General features: G+C 43.6%; 1 protein-coding gene across 3 annotated transcripts in view; it reads right to left on the reverse strand.

Annotated features, from left to right (window-relative positions):
- NRXN3 (neurexin 3) overlaps positions 1-20,630 on the reverse strand; it is a 1,478,719-nt gene that overhangs the window by 1,432,163 nt on the left and 25,926 nt on the right. For all 3 annotated transcript variants that reach the window (XM_055304514.1, XM_055304513.1, XM_055304515.1), the window contains exon 2: positions 11,485-11,502. In XM_055304514.1, the coding sequence (XP_055160489.1) occupies positions 11,485-11,502 (18 nt within the window). The remainder of the gene's footprint in view (positions 1-11,484; positions 11,503-20,630) is intronic.

Raw genomic sequence — 20,630 nt, forward strand, 5'->3', positions numbered from 1 at the left:
ATTGTGTGGCTATGTGTCATCTCACTATGGGAAAGACATTGCTATGATTTTGATTTTACAGGTAAGGAAACCAAGGCTTAGAGCCAAAGTCACACTAATTAGTAAGGGGTGAAGTGAGGATTCTAAGCCAGCAGATGGACTCTCCAGGCTGTGATGGTAACCAAAACACTAGCTACCCTGCCTTGTTCAGTTCTGGTGGAGAAAGGAGGAAATATGTTGAAGAGTATTCAACAGCAGAAAATAGTGCCTGGATACTAATTCAACTTCATTTATGACTTTGGCCCAACAAGATATAAAGAGCACTGCAGGTAGCCCTTTTTTTTTTAATTTTTTTATTTTTTATTTTTTTTATTTATGATAGTCACAGAGAGAGAGAGAGGCAGAGACATAGGCAGAAGGAGAAGCAGGCTCCGTGCACCAGGAACCCGACGTGGGATTCGATTCCGGGTTTCCAGGATCGCGCCCTGGGCCAAAGGCAGGCGCCAAACCGCTGCACCACCCAGGGATCCCAGGAAGCCCTTTTAAAAGGCTACCATCTCCCTTTCCCCAAGCCCCACACCGAGATTCTATTAAAACATGAAGCTTTTCCTTTCCAGGGTATTTCTTAGGGTTATTAAGCCACCTCCCCTCATTAAAATGCAAATCTGAACATAAGACATGCTCAAGCTCCCCAACCATGACACTGTCCTGCATGTGAGATCTTCAGAAAGCCAAACTAAATCTTCCTTCAAACACAGGAGCAACACAGGGACTTGTGAATAAAGGAAGGATAGAGACATGAAGTCACAGGTTGAGGAAGTCTGCCACTGTGGGAAAGAGAAAGGACTTAGGAGACAGGGTAGGACAGGGGGGAGGAATATTTAAAGGGAAAAGGTGGATCTGAAAGAAGTCTCCACTTATTTTCATAACTGTGATGGAGACCAGTCCTTCCCTGGGCAATTCCCTGACCTTCATCGTGGACTCCAGTGTCCATGTATCTATCAGGGGTTTGATAGTCACTTTCAACAGAGCGTAGGCCTAGTCAACATTTTGATCAGTGACCTGGCTAAAAGTACTCACTGGCATGTGTCTGGATATTGTGATGAACTAAAGCTGAAAAGAATAGCTAATTTGTTAGATATCAAAATCAAGGTCCAAAAGGTTGTGAACAGGCAAAGTGAGATTTAATCTTAACAGACAAATGTAAATTCTAACCCTTAAGCACAACCCCCCACTTTTCCCCAAAACAAAAAGATGACAATAGTCCTACATCTTCTCATCATTGAATATACCAAACCTAGGGTTTTGGTTCAGAGAATGGTGCCATACGCTAGGAGGGACATTAATAAGGTAGAATGTGTCCCAAAGAGGAGAATCAGCATGGTCATGGGGTCCTAAAGCATGTCACATGTAGAATGGCTGCTATATATAGCAGAACTGCTATATATAGCCCAAACAGGAGAACTGCTATATATAGCCCAAACAGGAGAAAGCTAGAAAAGGACATGAGAGCTCCCTTCAAGTATTTTTAAAGTTGAGCATGGAAGATAAGAGAGTAAGCACATTTGGCCAGATCAGAAGGTCAAGTAATAGGGAAAGCCTCACTTGCCAGAAATGCCATAGAAGAGTCAGAGTGGGGTTTTTGGAGATAATTACCAAAAATCCATTCTAAAACAAAGGTACTATACCTTTCTGAACTAAGGCCAAGGAACTATTGGGTTGAATCATACAAAACTGATAATTGACTGCTTTTGACCTACAAAAATGACTATTTTAAATGGTTCTAACTAATACTCTGAGAGCACGACCCAGAATCAAGAAGGTAGAGACTAAACGAAGCTTCATTCAATCACCTAACAGCAGTCATGAGCTGACACTTGGGACAATTACCTACTTACATATATGTTTTTGGCTTTTCTATGAGCCTTGAACAGTAATGGGGATGAACTGAATAGTTCGACTAATGACAAAGACAGCCTGTGGCTAATTCTCCAAGGCAGATCCCTACCAAAATCCCAGCTTCTGGGTTTGCCCTTTTATGGTGCCACCATGTGCCATTCTCACTGCTAAGCCCTTTGTAGGATATAACTGTACTAGCCCACTCACTGCTCGCCTCTAAATCAGCTTTGTTCTTACAGCCTGGTGGCTGGACTGAACAGAAAGTATTTCTTCCAGTGTCACCCATGAATCACCAATAGCTTCTGTATGGTATAACCATGAGGTAGAGAAAAGAATGCAGCACCTTCCCAATCTATTCCACCTCTTCGGGGGGGAAGGTGGTTTGGAGTTTCCTCATGCATAAACATGATAGAAAGAAGAGAAATTGAGGCAGTCATGCTTATTACCCTAAGGGTTAAAGGATCAGTAACTGTGGCTTAGAAAAGACTCTTCCCAAAGGAGAAGTTCTTACACTCCAACTGTCATGAACTTTTCTAAAATTGTTCTTTATTCATAAATGACATGAAGCTGGAAAGGACAGCTGGTGTGCTAGATGAAAGAACCTTACCCTAAGAGATCATGGTGTGCTAGATTTTAAAAATCCAGGGCTGAATTGAACAAAATCAAAGAATGATCCCAACTAAGTCAAATAAGCCATTGCATAGCACAGAAAAGGGAGAGAAATGGTTTAGCAGCAGTGTACACAAAAGAGTAAAGATTCTCAGTGACTAAGTTCAACTTAATGCTATAATTATTAAAAAAAAAAAAAACAAGCAAAGGTATTTGTGCCACCACTAATAGATGTAGAAAGTCTAGGAAAAGGGAGCAGCGGGATCCCTCTATAATGAAGTGGTTGGGACATGTCCAAAATACCATTTGTGGTGTGGGCATGTTTCTTTGGAAAGGATAAAAAAAAAAGTCATTTTTCAGAAAACAATGACCTGGATGAAAGAATTTAAAACCCTTATATGAGAATGCCCAAGGAAACTGGAGATGGTTTAGCCTTTAGAAAAAGAAAGTCCTTAAAGACAAAGAGCTCCATCTTCAAACATTGGGAGTGTAATTAGATCTATTCTGTGTGTATCCAAGGGCTGGAAGCAATACAGGTGGTAAAAGCTAGAGTGACTCAGAATAAGGAAGGCTTTGGAACACTCAGTGCTCTTAGAATGGGATGGAATAGCGAAAGGAGCAATGAGCTGCTCATCACGGTAGGGGTCCAAGCCAAGTCTGAATGAACTCTTATAGAAGAGATTCAAAAATAAGGTGCACGGAGAGCCTCGACAACATTTTGGGTCCTTTCCATCCCTGAAGTGCCGTTTCTAACAACAAAGTTTTATGAGCACATACATTGTGGCAGGTAACGGGGATGCAGGCATGGGTAAATCTCTGCTCTCAAAAGGAGAAACCTCATGTCCTTCAAAAGCCCACAGTGGCCAGTGAAGGGGCTTGTGGGGGACAATACACTGCTGACTATAATGTATTATGATAATGGCTCTATAAATCCCATTACCTAAGGTGCCACTGGAGCTCAATGGGGGAATCATTCATTTCACCCTCTCTTCCACCTGCCCCCTCAACTTCCTGCCCTCCTTTAATGTTTATAAAGTAGAAAATAGTGATTAATAATGGAGCTTTAAGTCCCTTTACCTTCTAGATCACTTTCTTTAAAATAGTGGTTCTCTAACTTTGGTCATATCAGAATCACCTGTGGGAAATGTCTTACTTTAATGAGCCTGGATCTCCTTTATTAGTTCTCCAGGTCATTTTGATGCTTACCAAACTTTGCAAACCACTGCTCTAAATCATCCAAAACCTGAATTCAAATCCCAACTCTACCTCTTTCTAGCCATGGGATTTTGAGCAAGTTAACTCTTCCATGCCTCCTTCCTGTAAAATACCTTCTCAGGATTACTGTGACAATCACCTGCAACCATGTATGAACAGCACTTAGCACAATTCATCGAACACAGAAAGGGCTTGAAAATATGTAGTCATTATTATGTATTCAGAAGACTGGTATATCTGGGCCTTCCCTGTGCCCCACCTCTCATCTCTTGCCAATACCAGTTTTTATTCAGAAGACTGGTCATTATTCAGAGGACTGGTCATTATTCAGAAGACTGGTATATATAGCCTTCTTTCTACACCACCTCCCATCTCTTGCCAATGCATTTTCCAACAAATTGGCAGCAGTAGTAGACCACCTGCTCAGTGCAGCCTCAGAAGCTTCCCTCCAGGGTCATAGTCAACTAGGTTGCCCCACAGGGGACCCACTGTCCTGAACTCTCAGCTGTATTCCATCTCCCAACTCCTTCTGAGGCCTCACCCCACAAATTGATGAGTTTATTAAGTAAGAAAGGTCCTTACCAGACCTTGCTATGTAGATCTACAGACTGGGAGGGTCTCCAAGGCTGCCATAAACAAGCTGTGTGACTTAACTGAGTTACATGAAAGTTCTCTGGCCTCAATTTCCCCACATGTACAAGGAGGGAATTGGTCTAGAAGAGTTTCTCTGTGAACTCACCAATGGCATTTTGAGGATACGAATCTTTGGATGAGACTCTCCCACACATTACAATGCATTTAGCATGAATTGCTTCTCCTTAATGCCACCAATGCCAGTTTGTCACTGGAGCAATAAATACACACCACACACATTTGGTGGGATCAGTGATGGGGACAGTACTATCCCATCGAGACTAGTTCTAATGATGTTTTCTAATTCTGACCTTGCCCTCCAGAACTGAGAAACAAACTGGGACCATAACCAGCACCCCAGTGGGTCTGCCTTGCCAGGATAGTAAAGGACATGATTTTAAAATCCTCTAAAAAAAAGGCACCAAGACCCCGTGGTCTACTTCCTTGAGTTAGCTATAGCTGGAGGCAGGCTGGGAAGCAGCTCCGTACTCACACTTATTCATCAAGAAGCGCTACAGCAGCCAAGGGGGTCTTCCCAGGCTCCAGTGGGCAACTGGCTAGAAGCTGATCACTGTTAGCCCAGCCAAGGGCCGCCTTCCAATCCAATTACACACAGCCTTGGTGGATTACTTACTGCCTACATCCTCCACTGACCCAAGCCCAAGATGGGCACTGAATAAAATTCAATTACCTTCTATCTCAGGGTGAGCCCCTATACAAAAAGCAGACTTTCCTTCAGAGAAGTAATAACTATAAAACTATAAAACTAAGAGCTGAGTCCCAAGCATTATTTATTCATTGAGCCAGTTTTATTCTATTCCTATAATATATTGGCACCATTCTAGGCCCAGAGCACAGGAGTGAACAAGAGTATACTTTGTGAAGTGACATTCTGATGGAACTCCCCATGAGTCATCTCCAGGGCCAGATATACCAGGGTTTGCATCCTGCTCTGCCACTTTTTCCTGGGTGGAATTATGAGCTAACATCCTTGAGCCTCAATTTGTTCGTGGGTGAAATGGGTCTAATATCGTTATTAATATCTACCTTGTGAGGATGTCAAAACAATTAAATGCATGCAAAAACAGTACTTTAAACACCTGGCTCAAAATACAAGTTCAAACAATGTCAGATGTTTTCCTTAATAAATAAGGGAGAAAAGCAAATGGGACTACTGCCCAAAAGAATAGCAAAGAAAAGACAAAATATGTTATGGTTACCACTGGAGTTAGGAGCTGTAAGTCTTTGGTGTAGGAGAAGGCATCTTCCTGATTGCTGTTCTCCGAGGTATCTCAGTCAGAGGCCTAATCATAGATCCCCAGAGTGAAAGAAGCCTGAGAGGCCACCTGAGTCAATCCCTTCATATTAAAGAAAAGAAGCCTAAGGCTGTGAGAGGTTTCATGACTTACCCAAGGCCACACAACCCCCAGAGAAAGTAGCAGAGCCAGAAGGAGGAAGAATGACAGAGGAGAAATCCCAGATATGTGTTTCAATCCTGGTACCTACCATACCTGCTTCTGACCCGGGCAAAAGGATATAACATCTTAGAACTGCAGGTTCTTCATCCACAATGGATGCCTGGCGTTCAGTGGGACCTCTGTAAATATGGGTCACCTTGCACCCCATGCCCCTGGTGGGATTCCTTGGCCTTACTTCACAGCAGTATTGGCCAGGATCTGAGGGACCTCTTTACTGAAGGCATAATGATCAGGACAGATGGGAGAGAATGTGTGACAAGGGGAACACAGCAGATGTCTTTTGAGGAGCTCTCCACCACAGTATTGGGAGTATGCCTCGGAAGTGTAGGAGACCAAGACAGGCAAAAGAACGTCTGTTGTTTTAAACTTCTCTGAGGCCACTTTCATATGTGAAGGGAAAATGCATGGAAAAGATCAAATGAGCTAACTTATAATACTAGCTAATTTATGCACGGCTTACTATATGCCAGGCACTGTTCTGAAGACTTCACTTAATCTTCACAAGAGCCCCGTGAGGTGGGTACTTACTGTCACCATTTTACAGATGAGGAAAGTAGGGCCACAAAGGCAAGGTAACTTAAACAGGTCATACTGTTCCTCCTGGTAGAAAGCCAGGATGTCAACCCAGGCATCTGGGTTCTAAGTCTGTGCTCTAACCCAAGGGTGGCAAACTTCTCCTGTAAATGTCCATATGATAAGTCTTCCCAGGCTTTGCACGCCGCACAGTCTCTGCTACAGCTACTCCACCCCACCTTCGCAAAGCAGGCAGAGACAGAGCAGAAACAAATAAGCATGCCTGTGTTCTGATAAAACTTTATGAACACTGAAATTGAGATTTCATAAGATGTGTGCATCACAAATTATTCTTTTGACTGCTTTCAACTATTTATAATGTGAAAAACTAACTGTCGCTGAAAGGCCGTATGAAGGCTGGCAGTGGGCTGGAGTTAGCCCCTGAGCAGTAGTTAATGGAACCCTGTGCTGTCCTGAGCTGCCCTGCCTTACAGTATGTAAACTCTTAAATGGAAAGTGCTGGAACAGTGATGGTCACAAACTCACTGGTCAGAAAGTGCTCATTCCCTTTCCTTTCCCTCATCCCATTTCCCCTCCCAGCTCCTGTCAACCCAGAAAATGGACATGTTGTGCTGTGCCCAGCAGAAGAGACAAGGAATGGGGCATTCATGTGATAGACTGCATCTTCCTCAGTAGACACGGCCCTGCTGGCCCCCAAGGGGAGGAGAAGCTAGACACTCTAGGTCAGTGTGTCTCAAGCGTTAATGTATATACACCTGAATGTCTTAGTAAAAAAGTAGATTTTGACTCAGCAGGTCTGGGGTGAGGCCTGAGATTCTGCTTTTCCAACAAGCTCCTGTGTGAGGCCAGTGTCACAGTTCTGGGGGCTCTCCTCCGAGGAGTAACTTCTAGGGCAAACCCTTTGTGTCCATCACACAAGTCAGACACAATAGTGCTATATCCCGACTTCGGGCTCAGAGTAGCATCCTTCAGACTGGACTCCCTGGAGACAGGGCAGGGCTCAGGATAAATAATCAGGTCTTCTCTTCAAGGACAGCCCTGAGATGACTCAAACTGAAGGAGGAAGACACGGAGGGCAGAGATCAAGAACGGACTGAGGCAGGCTGAGGCCTCCTCTGGGCCTTGGCAGACAGCAGCCCCTCCTCCTGTGCCTGCCAAGGCTCTGATGGACCTAAGCAAGAGGCCTATTTCCTCATCGGGCCTCTGAATAACTAGGGCACTTCCACAAGGTCACAGTTATTCATTTAAATTCTAGCTCTAATCAGCAGGCAGAGCCTGAGAAATTATCCCTTCTGAAGAGAGAGACTGTCATTGGAGCACCATAAACAGCCCGTCATGGCTGGAGGGAGAAGCACTGGGGGGCGGGGGGGGGGGAGAAGTGAGGGGTCTTACCCCCACAGGCCCCAGAACTGTTCTCTGCCTCCTAGATCTTTCCTCTACCCCACTCTCTTCAGCACCTCCAAAGGGCTTGTTCTTCCCTTGGCAGAGAGTTCTGGCACACACAGGAACAGGGAGAGAGCTGAGGGCATGGCATGGTACAGAGGGGGCTGAGACTATCCACTCCTGGCCCCAGGCAGCACAGGGAGACCAATGACAAATCCCAATGGGCCAGGGGCATGGGATAAGTGCCTAATTGGGTCTCCTCTGGGCCACAAATGGGTGACCTGACCTTGGAGATGCCCCATCCCCTCCCCGGGTCTCAGTTTCCTCCTCTGACAAGCAAAATAGTTGTACTCTTTGGACAGGATACTCTTTGAGTTCCAATATGTCTCAGGACCCTACAGATTCACAATGCCCTGGTATTTGTTCCTATACTCTCTGCTCGATAAATATTTTTGTGGCCCTACTATGTGCTATGCACTGCCCAGAAAGAATACAGACACAGATAAGAAGCACCCCTGGCCCACAGTTCTGCCTTGGAAATGCCAGGGTTTCAAAGAAAAAAGAGCACAAGCTTTGGAGGCAGACAGATGTGAGATCCTTGTCTTGTACTTGCATTTGGAGACTGTGGGCAGTTACTGACCCTCTCTGAGACTTTTCTCATCTGAGAGAGGATGGTAATACCTGCCTGGGAGGATCAATGTGAAGAGTTAAATCACAGCTGAGTGTCCCTCTCCTCCTTCTGGTCAGCACACCACAAATGCCTGATGCTACTTGATTATCCTAAAAACTGCCTCCTAAAGACTAGGAGGAGAGGTTGTGGATCTTCCCACATGGAAGTCTGGTGAAGTATCACTGGCAGCTTTTCTCCTGGGTGTTTCTAGGACAGTCTCTCTGCACCCCCAACCCATCTCCTGGACCTTGTGGAAGGTGCTGCCTGCTGGGTCCCATCTCCAACTGCATCTTACAGTAGGTTACTTCTTACCAATATCCTCAGCATGTAAAAATAATCAATTTTTTGATTGATTATTTTCCCTCACCATCTTCCAGCGGCCGCTGGGTAAACAGTTACATTAGCTCATAAAATCCCCAATTTGTCTTCCTGTGGGGAAGGGGAAAAAATATCAGAGAACCACTAAAGGCTTCTTGTTTCAGAGCCACAATGCTGCTGGCTCCATGCTGCCTGGCCAGGGGCATAGAGAGGTGGGAGGCTGCCACTGAGCTCAGCCTGGGCCAGGCAGCTCAGGCTGCCTCCAGCTATGTCCTGGGCCACCAGTTAAGGTTCTAAACTAGTGATCTGCTTCAGGCTCAGAAACCACTAGAAAGCAATGGGTTGGGGTGGGGAGTTACAGGATTGGCAGTCAGCCCTCAACACCTCAAGGGCAGCACAAAGAGTGCAAGATTTGTAATCAGGCTGGAATTCCCTCTTGGACCAGGTACTCAATGTCTGAGTGACCTCAACACATCCTTTAACCTCCTGGCCTCAACTTCCTTAGCAGAAAAATGAGGCTCAGAGAACACACCTCAGAGGGTTAAGAGAATAAGATGACATAATGACTGTAAAACTGAAATGGGGCTGCATGGGGCTAGTTACAGTTGCCATTATGTAAGGGAAAGTCACCCACTGACCTCCACCCTCTAGAAATACAGACAGGAACCTGTGTGTCTGTGGCATTTCACTCTGCCATACTGTTTCATCCAGGACCCATAGGCGCCTTTGTGAGAATTACAAAAAAGCACCCCCAACCATCCCCCAAGTCAGAGGCAGCACCATGGATGCAGGCTTGGCAAGAGGAATGCAGGCTTGATTTCAGCTTCCACTCATTCCCTACGCCTGGAGCCCCTGTGCAGGGCACAACACACACAAGCCAATGTGGAGACCCCAAGTCACATCTCTGCAGGAGGAGGAGGTATTAAACTAAGTAGAACTTTTACAAACAAAACTTAATGTGTTAGGCTTACTACCTCATCACCTTAAAATGTTCCAGAAAGCATCATCTTAACAGAGAGGTCCTTTCCCGAGCATCTTCTATAAATTAACAACTTCCTTTCTAACAGGTTCAATTTTCTCCCTAGTACTCATCACCCACGCTCTCATATAATATATATAATATATACATATATGTAATATGTGTAATGTGTGTGTGAATATATATAGTTCCTTAGTTCATTGTCTTCCCTCAAGTAGAATAAAAGCTCTAAGAGTATAGGGATTGTCTTCTGTTTTGTCCACTGTTTTATCCCTAGTGCCTAGAACAGTGCTTGGTACATAGTAGGTTCTCAATTAATATTTGTTGAGTAAAATATTATTAAATAGAAAATTAATTTAATGCTATCTTCCTAGGAAATCCTATGTATCCGTTCAAACATCATTTATTTTCAAAGGAATGGTGTGCACAGAGGAAAACAAAGACAGGGAAACCCTGTGTTTTAGCTGGAGATTATTATTCTTATTCCTTTATGCTATGTAATATATCATATAGATTATAGTCAGAAATCCTTCTTAAGTCTGGTTGATTCTTTTAGATAGTCAAAAAAAAAAGGATGAATTCATTTGGAAAGAGGAGTGCTAATAATGAAAACATCACATTATCTCTAAGCAAAAATAAACACTAGTCCCATTAGGAAATATTTACAAGAGCTCCAATTGATGACAATTTTCAGTGATGGAATTTTCAGCATGTTCCAATGGAGTGTGGGTGGGCTTTGGAGATCCAGAGTCCCAAGTTCAAATCCCAGTGCTACCTCTGATGAGCCCTACAGCCTTGGGCAAATGGATTAACCTGCCAGCCCTCAATTTCCATTATATTACAATGGATATAATAATGCCTACTCCTTGTATTGATATTATAAGAATTCAAGAACTAAACAAGAAAAAGTATGTGAAAATAGATAAGAATGATGATATTCCCTTCTCTTTTGGTAGGGTTAATTACTCTTAACTCAAAATTCTATCCAGGTTAGAACAGTCTCCAAATCATTCTAAGTCACCTGACACTTCTTATCTATATATGATTGTATCCTCTCATATGAGCCTGTGTGTATGTGTGTATACATATGTGTGTGTGCACACATGGACACACATATGATGCTTACAATTAGAACTCTGGATGAGTATGTATTTTAACAAGAGAAATGCACAATTAGCATAAGAATGGTTCTTCCATTTGTTCATTGAGAAAAACCATTCTACTTCCTTTTTCCTTTTTTTTTTTGTTGTTAATACAGTGAACATGTATTAGTTACATAACCATTTAAAAATTGCTAATTTCATTGTGGTGTGGAGAAAGCCATTTCTTAGAATAAAAAGAAAGAAGACTCCTTTCACCCACATATTTTCCATGCTAAGTATGTCATATCTTCAACTTTCAACCACATGAAGCTATAGAAGTAGATTTATGTATAAGGCAAAGAATGGTCTTAAATTGGAGAATTCATATCTTAAGAATATTTTTAAAAAATATTTTCCCCAAAATGCTCATTTTCCACTTCTTTGATTCACCCGAAAATGTTAATCAGAAGGAAGTGATTTTATAACTATGGGAACCACATTCCTTTGGTTTTCAAATGGTTTGCAAAACCAATACAAACATATCAATTCAAGGCATTTCTTCTCAACCCAAATCAATGAAAATACAATGTACTTAGATCTCTGTTCTGTTTAGAGTCCCTAGAAAAAGGTGTCACTCAGAATCAAACCATGCACAATCGGACAGAGGGGAAATTCCACAGCAGCTGTGCAAACACAGGGACTTACCTGGACCTTGACTGACATCTGTGGCAGCATTTTCAAAGAGAGGGAAAGGCAGAGGAGAGAAAGGGGGAGAAAAAGGAAGAAGAGTGTTAGAAGCACACACAGTGCAACATGTCCTTGCATGACTATCATGTTCATGCAAGACCCCAAAGGTACTCAGCTTCTGAGCAGTTAGTTCTACCTTCACCCAAAAACCATCCATGCAAGCTGAGGGACCAAATTCCCTTTCCACTGTGCATGTAGCAAGAGAGGTGAGCTTCACATCTGTCCGGAAAGACATCATCCTGGAATCAGATAGGGCTCTGAAGCACGAAGCAGACTGGAATCCTGCAAGAATATTGGTTAAAATATTCTGGTTGATTTCTGCATAACACCACCCAAGCAAATCCTCCTCGCCTCCAGATTCAGAACACTGGACATATCAAGCAAGTTTCCCCACAGGGAGAAAAAATAATAAGCCACTCCCTTGAGGAACAAGGAAAAAGAGCCATGAGAATTAAGAGCAAGTTGCAGCATTAGTCACCATATAGGACTGAAGGACAGAAGATAACAAAACATTCATAATCCCCTCTCTCTCCAGTATTCCCAGTGACCATCCTTCATCACAGACAGCAGTGTGTATGCAGGAGATTGTGTGTGAGTAGATCATTTGCCATACAAATTGAAATTCTGCCTCCCCCTTTAATTTTTCTCCTGGCTTCTCACCCCATCATTAATGACAGCAATTGCCATTTGAAATCACTTTTGACAACTACAAGGAAACATCCAGCCCTAGGAAGGTTGACATTTGAATTAAGCCAATGAACTTTCAAAAAATGAAGAACGGTTCACTCCCATCATCTTCCTGAACACAAACTCCTCCTCCTACGCTCAAATATAAGATAAAATCCTGCTGAGAAGCCAATCAAGAGCAAGCTAAACCTTTGTCAAAACCTCTAGACCCAAACCAAAAGGATATGCTTCAGCTGAGGAGATGCAACAGGGGTTTCCTGCTTCAGGAAACCATTAGCCATTCCAGCAAACCTGGTGACTCACTTAGAATCACCAGGAATGGTAGCCCTGGGATACTCACAGACATCATCTCACCTAATTCATTTTTGGTTAAGATGGGGGATGAAAGAGGTTGAGAGACCTGCCCAAAGTCACACACTTAGTTCAGGTACAGAGACTAGATAAGACCCTAGACCTCTTGAATCCCACTCAGTTCAACATTTATTCAAAGGAAACCCAGGTCCCTCAGAGACGTATGGGACCTAAATTCAGTTTGCAGCCTAAAGTGGACACCCTGGAGCCATGGGGGAGGTCCTCCTAGCTACCCTATGAGTGAGCCATAGGTTTTATCTACTGTGCTTCTAAGTTGCTGCAATTAGATTTGCAAAGCTTCAGCAGCTCTAGAGGGACTAGAATTCTTGCCCGAGGACAAGCCAGGCACTGACCTAAGAGAGCTGTGGCCTCACATCCATACATCCAGGAGGGGCAAATCCATAGCAACAGCTAAGCACTTCTCCAGCCCACACCATGTATTCCCCAGAAGCTGTATCTGCCCAAAGCAACTTCAAGAGAGCTCTGAATCATTCCTCAGCCACACCCCCTTTCAGATTTTCTGGTGAGTTGTTAGATTCAGGGGTGGAGTGGCAGCAAGAAGAAAAGTGGCAAAATAGAAGAGGTGGGAAGGAAAAACATTCTGTATAAATAACTAAGCAGGGCAATTAACTGTGCCTGATGGATTGCCTAGAATAGTGGTCGTTAAAATACCCTTTCATTAAACTGGATATCAAACTATTTACATGCGGTGGAGTTCAGCGGTGGAATTGTCAACACCGTTGTTCATGAAAACATGCTCTTTGGAGGCACAAACACCCAAAGGAGGCAGGATACCTTGGAATCCCAAAATTCTTTCAATACTAAGTTACCCATTTGAACATTGTATTTAGAATATTAAACTCTGGAGACAGATCTGTCTGTCAAATCTCTGCCTACTGAATGGCTGTGGGTCAATCACTAAACTTTTGAGTTGTTTTCCTCAGCTATATAATGGGGAAAAAATAGAATCTCCCTCATGGCAATTTTACAAGATTAAATACTTGTAAACCACTTAACTCAGTACAAGGCAAACACTGCATAAATGTTAGCTGTGCTGATTGTTACCATTTTGAATTACCACAGACAGAATTACCAAAAAATGTTGACCAGATGGCTCCCTGGAAACACCAAGAGCCCACAGCAATTAAGGGTGTGCGTGTGTGCGTGCGTGTGTGTGTGTGTGTGTGTGTGTGTGATTTCAGTTCAACTCTTCTACTTATGAATGAAGGTGTCTGTTCCAGCCCTCCCCTCCCTTGGGTCTTTTTCCTCCCCTCTCCTCCTCACTGGCAAGTGGGGCAAGGAGGAGTTAAAAGATTGTAGGAGAACAGGAACAGGAGTCCAAAAAATTCCATTCCCTCCTGAAGTCTTAACTGCCCTCAGTTCTAGTCCTGAGCATAAAACATATAGCATCTCTTCTTACCAAAGAGGGGCAACAAGAACACTAAGAAAATCCTTCTTCAGTGAGGGGTCAGGGTCCAGGCTCCATCTCTAGCTGTGTCACTGAGCTGAAGGCAGTCCTGCACATTGTGTCCAACTTAAGGAATAGAGATACATGGTGTCACCTGGCCCCCAGCCCAAGAAGCAGAGAGTAACCTGAATCTCCACATTCAATTCTGACCAACAGAATAAAATGGCAAAGGCTGCTGGGTGTAGGGGGGAATCAGAACTTCAACCATATTCATCTCTTATACTGTCTGTCTATCCTTTACCCCTTCTTTGTGTAACAAGTCCCAGCTGTCTTCTGCAGAATCCATTCCCACCCTTAATCCATGTGGCTTGGTAAAGATGACCCCGACCCCCACCTTAGCTCCAAGTGTAGCCATGTGACTCAGGCCAGGTCATAGGAATTGGCACAAAGAGGGAGATCCACAGCTGGATTGCCAGGATTCAGGCTCTAGGTCAAGAGGCTATGTAGATGTTGGGTTAGTACTGGAAGTTTTCTGTGCTTCAGTTTTATCATCTGTGAAATGGGCCTGATAGTAGTTCCTACCTCCTAGAGTGGTTGTGAAGAGCTTGGAATAGTAACTACATTTAGAAAGCCCTCAACATTAGCAAGTAATTTTGTCACCTTCATATGTGAGAAGACAAGGGTATTAAAAGTCTTTCCTGCGGTCACACAGCAAGGAAGGCTGACCTAGGATGCAGCTGTAGGTGTTTCTGACTCCTTGCCTTGCTGCAGTCCCACTTCCAAGGTGACCATCCCCAGAGCTCTCTCTGTCTGTACTTACTATTGGTCTGCAGGCTTGAGTCTGTGTCTGGGGGAGCAGCACCAGGCCCCAGGACTATTCAGAGGAAAGATAAATATGTAAATATGTATACATATATCAATTTTTTAATGGAAAAGAAGGGTGGCAAATTGCAGAAGAAAAGGCAGTTGATAACCAGGTAAGATTGATTCAGGAGAGGTGGCATCTTCACCCGTACCAGCACTTCCTCTGCTCCCCCCTACTGTTTTATTTTCTCACACTGCTGGGCCTGTAGTTTTCCAGAGCACCACTGCATTTAAATCTATATTCTATTTTCTCTCCTAGAAAATAGGTCAGACCCAAGACAGAGTTCACCAGGTGGGGTCCCAAAAGGTTTGGCTGGGCCTCGCCTCCAGGAGGCTGGCTGTGCAGCCTGCCCTACACTCCCCAGAGCTTCTCCAGGGGTGTGGGGTATGTGTGCAAGTAGTAAGTGGGGGGATCTCAGACTCCTCCCTTGTGAGATTATGTAGTCCAATGAAGGGTAAGGCAGGAAGGCTCCCTGGTTGAGCTCTGTTTTATAGACACAACAGCAGCATATGGAGGGGTCCCTCCTTTATCCCCATGGTTAGAAGACCCAGATCTCTCCAAACTATAGGAAAAATATTTCCTTTTGAACTTTAAAATAAGTGTGCTGATCTTATGCATTCGTGGCTAAGGTTATTGTCGAATATGGAATAAGCATCTAAGGGGGACTGAGTGAAGGTAGGAATGCCCTAATTTACTTCTTCCCTGGTTGTGATGCTGAAGATAGTAGGTGATGGGTGACAGCAATGGTCAAATCCTTCCTTTCCTGAGATGCTGCCCCAATCCCTGCTTTGAGCGTGGCATTCTTAATAGAGAGAGCCCAGACTGGGCCAGAATTTGTTTTCATCAGAAGTTTTTTTCCCCCAAGAGCAGCATGAGTGCCAGAGTTAGGGGGACAGAAGAGGGAAGTACAAGGTCATGAGAGCCAGTCCTCAGTCCCCCCACCCCCTCACCCCATCACAATAGAAGTAATTAACACTAATTGATCAGGTCCTGCCTATAGTCTGTCATGTGCTAGCCCCTGGACTGAATGGTCTTTGTCAGACATATATTAGACAGTTCCCATTTTCTTTAGGTATCAGCTCAAATATTAATTCCTCAGAAAGATCTTCCTTAGGAACCCTTCTCTACCACTGACCCTTTGTTTCCTTCCTCATGGCACTAATCACTATTTGGCATCATAGGATAGGTCTTTGCTTTTATTATTTATAACCCCCTTGAAATACAAACTTCATGACAGCAGTCTGGTCTGTTTCATTCACTGCTTGTGTCCCCAGTGTCTAAGCTGGGTCTGTTCTACAATAAGTACTCAGCAATATGTATTGAATGGTTAATAAATCATCTCGATTGATACTGGTATCTGCATTTACACACAAGAAAAGTGAGGCTCAGAGAAATTAAGGCACATGCCTATAGACAGAGGATCAGAGCTGGCTTTGGAGCCTGAGTCTGTCTTAATCCTCTCCTAAATTAAAATCAACTGTTTTCTCCTGCACTGCCCTCACAATCCAGGGCAGTTGTCCCCATGTGGTAACAAAGACAAAACATGGCAGCACTAGAGAAAAGAGAGCAGCTGATTTCCTGGTAATTCTGGCAAAATTCCCTGGGAAGGCTCTCACTGGTTTAGCTCAAGTCATGTGTCTGTTCCTGAGCCAATTACTGTGTCCAGCATCACATGTCAGAGAGTAATTGAGGAATAAAATGGGATCATGTCTATATATCCCTGACACAAAGCACTAACTCATAATAAAGTTCATGTTTATCAAATATTCTCTGGGGACTGGGCACTGTGCTAGGTGCTTTATATACTTTATCTCATTTAATTCTCACCAAAACCCTACCAGGAAGGTACGTTATTCATCCTGTTATAGAGAGAAAGAAACTAAGACCCAGAGAGGAGGCTCTATCTTATTAATATATCTCATACCCAGAGTAGCTTATCCAATAAGGGTCGAGCTATCTTTCTGAATAAAAGAGCAAACCGGGACAGGTACCATCTGACCCATCAAGGTACAAATGAGGGATAGGAATATAGGGCATCTCACAGAAATGACAAAAAGGCAAAGCCCAGGGCAGAGGGAAGGGGCCAAATGCAATATAATCATAGGCGTGGCCAACTGGAGTCCTTGTACTGGGCTCATTGCTGTAAAGGGGCATGCTCTGCTTCTTCTGCAGCTATATCCCACCCCAGGATCTAAGGAGTCCACAAGGCCAACTAGATGTTCCCACCAAGAAGCAGCAACACCGGACACTAACCTCTTTGTGCAGTAGTACATCAGGTACTCAGAATTCCTTTCCCAAATTGCCCCAAATTCACTGGGGTCCATTCTCCCAAAAGCTGACCAATCCACTGATGTATGTACACTAGTGTCAAGAAATTACCAAGGGAAAGCAATATACAGGACCTGTGGATTTCTACAAGCTGGGGTGTCATCACAAATGTTCACAAGGATCTTCATGGTACTAGAAGTAGAGAGAAGGGAGGCTGCCCATTGGGAGGCAGATGTTCATGTCTGTTCTTGCCCCAGGCCCATAAGCATCAGGTCAGGCCTTCAACTGAGAAGTCCCCCTGACTACAACATTAGGAGAGGGAAAAAAAAAAAAAAAGGCATGGACTGCATCTCTCCAGTGGCCTATCCTTTCTTGTCCCTGAGGAGAGTGAGCACAAAGTTCTTCCCTCTACTTCAGGAACAAATACAGAAATGATCTCGTTAGTTGAGCTAAAGCAAACTTCCAGCAGCGAAGCGGCTGGGTTTCCTGTGTTCTGGGGCTCTTTCCAGCTTTCAGTGTCTGAGCTCTTCAAACACAGGAAGAGATGTCTCTCCACAAAAGGCCAGGTGGTATTAGCTTCAGCCCCAACACAGAGCCCATTTATCCGCCTTTGTAGAAGACTGAGCACTGCCCCCACGCCCCACCCCCCCAAGCCCTGGTGCTGTTTGCTTTTGTTCTTTGATGCTAATAACTCCAGCTTGCAAGATGGAGCAGAGAGGTAGCTGCTGTGTCAGGTGCTAGTCAGCCTGGACGGCAGAAGCAGGGAGAGGAGTGGGCTGCAAAGCAGGAAGGAACACGGATGGCACACCCATGGACTGGGTTATTACTGTGCCCAAATACCTTAGGGCCTCTAATATACTTGTAGTGGCTCTGGCTTGAGAAGCCAGAGCTTAACTGACAGGGGAACAAGGAGTCTAGTTGTTACACATGCAATCAAAGAACAGTTCAAACAACAGGGTTTGGTTTGGTTTAATTAATGCTTTAGGGATTCTGAGCACAGACATGGGGGTAAGGCAATCTGGGGTTTGAATCCTGACTTTACCACTAGTTATTACAAATACTTTCATCTAATTGCTTAGCTTTACCTTCCACTTTGTCCACATGAAAATAATGGCAGTGGAGTCAGTTCTGCTAGAAGCATGTGTACATTCCTAAAAGTCACTATGTGGTACAAAATCACACAGTAAAAACTACAAAGCTAATAGGGAAAATGAAGTTGGGCATGACACCCCAAAAATCTCATCTGTGACCCATAACAGAAGATAGGAACCAGTTTTACATGTGATAAATGTTTAAAGGAATATATAAGCACTACAATCAGTAGAGCCCTTGAAAAAGACTTGAAGTGTGCTTGTGGAAACAGGAAGCTTGTGAGTAGTTGCCAAGTAATGAGAGAAGGATGCTCTGATGTTGGACAGAGTTATAGCACCAGATGTGCATGGGTGTGGCTCACAGCATACACAACTGAAAAAGCACGCAAGCTTTTGAGGTGTATGCATTTTGTTGTTTTCACACAGCCTGTTTGAGCTGGCTACGGTTTCCTGCCTTTATTTCATGTTTCTTGTGGACAAAATCATGCATAATCAAAGGCAAAATTATTATGCTCAAATCATCTCCTAATATATCAATCACATTGGAACAAATTTGCATTTTCAAAACAAGCTTTCTAACAGAACTGACTGTACCTAATTTATGTGACTGTTATGAGGGTCAAATGAGATGATCCATATAAAGTGCTTAGCACAACACCAGGCACAGAGTAAATGTTCAATAAACACTGAAATTGTTACTATGAATGTCCCTGGGCTTGTTGATATACTTCTGGTAAACTGAAAGGGCCAAGTTGAACTTCTATCCAGCTGATTAAGCCTTGCAAACAAAAGGCATCTCTAGCTAAATAGGACTTCCCAGTATTTGGCCATGAGGTTGGCACCTGCAATAGGCTCCCACCCCAAAAGGCTTTAGAAAAGTCCTCATAGCAGGTGGGCAGAGCCAGGAGATAGAGCACAAAGGCCAACTTCCTAGGTCAAGAAAATGTATATCATCCTACCCAGATGAGCATGATCTCAAGGAATAAGAGTACACACCTACATCCCAGAGAACAGCACAAAATCAGGAGACAAACTGACCTAAACAAGAGGATGTCTCTCATCTTGGTAGGTTAGAGAGGAGTGCATCACAGAAGGAAAAAGAAATCAGTCAATCCTCATGGAAAAACGGCTGAGATACAGATATCTTCAATTTCCCTGCCTCCTGCAGATAGCACAGGGGTTAAGAGGCAGGATCTGTAGTCAAGAAAACTTGAGTAAAATTCCTGGCTCTTCCACACACTGTATATGAGCTCAGCCATGCTAACTAACTTCTTTGAGTCTTAACTTCTCCATCTGTAAAATGGGGAAAGTCTACTTATCTTGTAGGACTGATGTAAAGGTTACAGGGAGCTAATTATGTAAAAGCACTAGAAGAGTGTCTGGCACAGAGGAAGTACTAATCAATGTTAGCAAATCATCATTATTACTTGATGTGAGTGGTTTCCACATGACCAAGGATCTGCCCTCTTTCCAAGAATTCCTTGCTCTCTGGAAAGACTAACTCTCCTTAGGCTTGTGCCAATTGAAAGAATGATCTAGGAGAAGCAAGTGGGTCTTCTCAGCAGAGATGAGCTCTGCAAATTTTGTAATTCAGTACAAAGGCTGTTGGAAGAAGAGCCCCCTGCCACCAACTCCTTTTTAGAGGGGGCTGTTATGTGCAGGAAAGAGCCTTGCCTTTGGAATTGGAAGCCCCATTTTTTTTGTTTTCCAAAATATTTTGTTTGTGGTTATAACATATACATAACATAAAGTTTACCATCTTAACCATTTTTAAGTGTATAGCTCAGAGGCATAAAGTACATTCACATGGTTGTGCAGCCATCACCACCATTTGTCTCCGGAACTCCTTGCATCACACAAAACTAAAACTCTGTTTCCATTAAACAATAACTGCCCACACTTCCTCCCCCAGCCCCTGGCAACCACCTTTCTACTTTCTGTCTTTATGAATTGATGAGTCCAGGAACCTCTTGTGAGTGGAATCATACAGTATTTGGTCTCTTTCACTAGTATAATGTCCTCAACACTCACCCATGCAGTGTTTCCCCTTTCTTTGCAAGGCTGGATAATATTCCATTGTATGTGTATACCACATTTTGCTTAGAGAAGCCCAAGTTTTGAGAAGCCTGCACCTGACTTTCTACCCTAGTACCAACTTGTGACCTTGGGCAACTCACAGCCCTCCCTGAACCTTTTTTCACTATCATAGCTAGTATCAGAAAGATTAAATAAGGTACCTACTCACAATGATATTATAAAAGAAACTTAAAAATATGACCCAGAAGACAAGTGCAGGGATCATTCACTGTCCATTACAATCTCTGCTGTTTAATGAAGTCCTCCTATACATCTGGCACCTATAGCAGCGTTGTATACATATATGACTTCATTTAATCCTGATATAGATACTGTCATTATCCCCAATTAAACAAAC

The sequence above is a fragment of the Nyctereutes procyonoides genome, unplaced genomic scaffold (genome assembly GCF_905146905.1).
Source record: "Nyctereutes procyonoides isolate TBG_1078 unplaced genomic scaffold, NYPRO_anot_genome, whole genome shotgun sequence".
Lineage (NCBI taxonomy): Eukaryota > Metazoa > Chordata > Mammalia > Carnivora > Canidae > Nyctereutes > Nyctereutes procyonoides.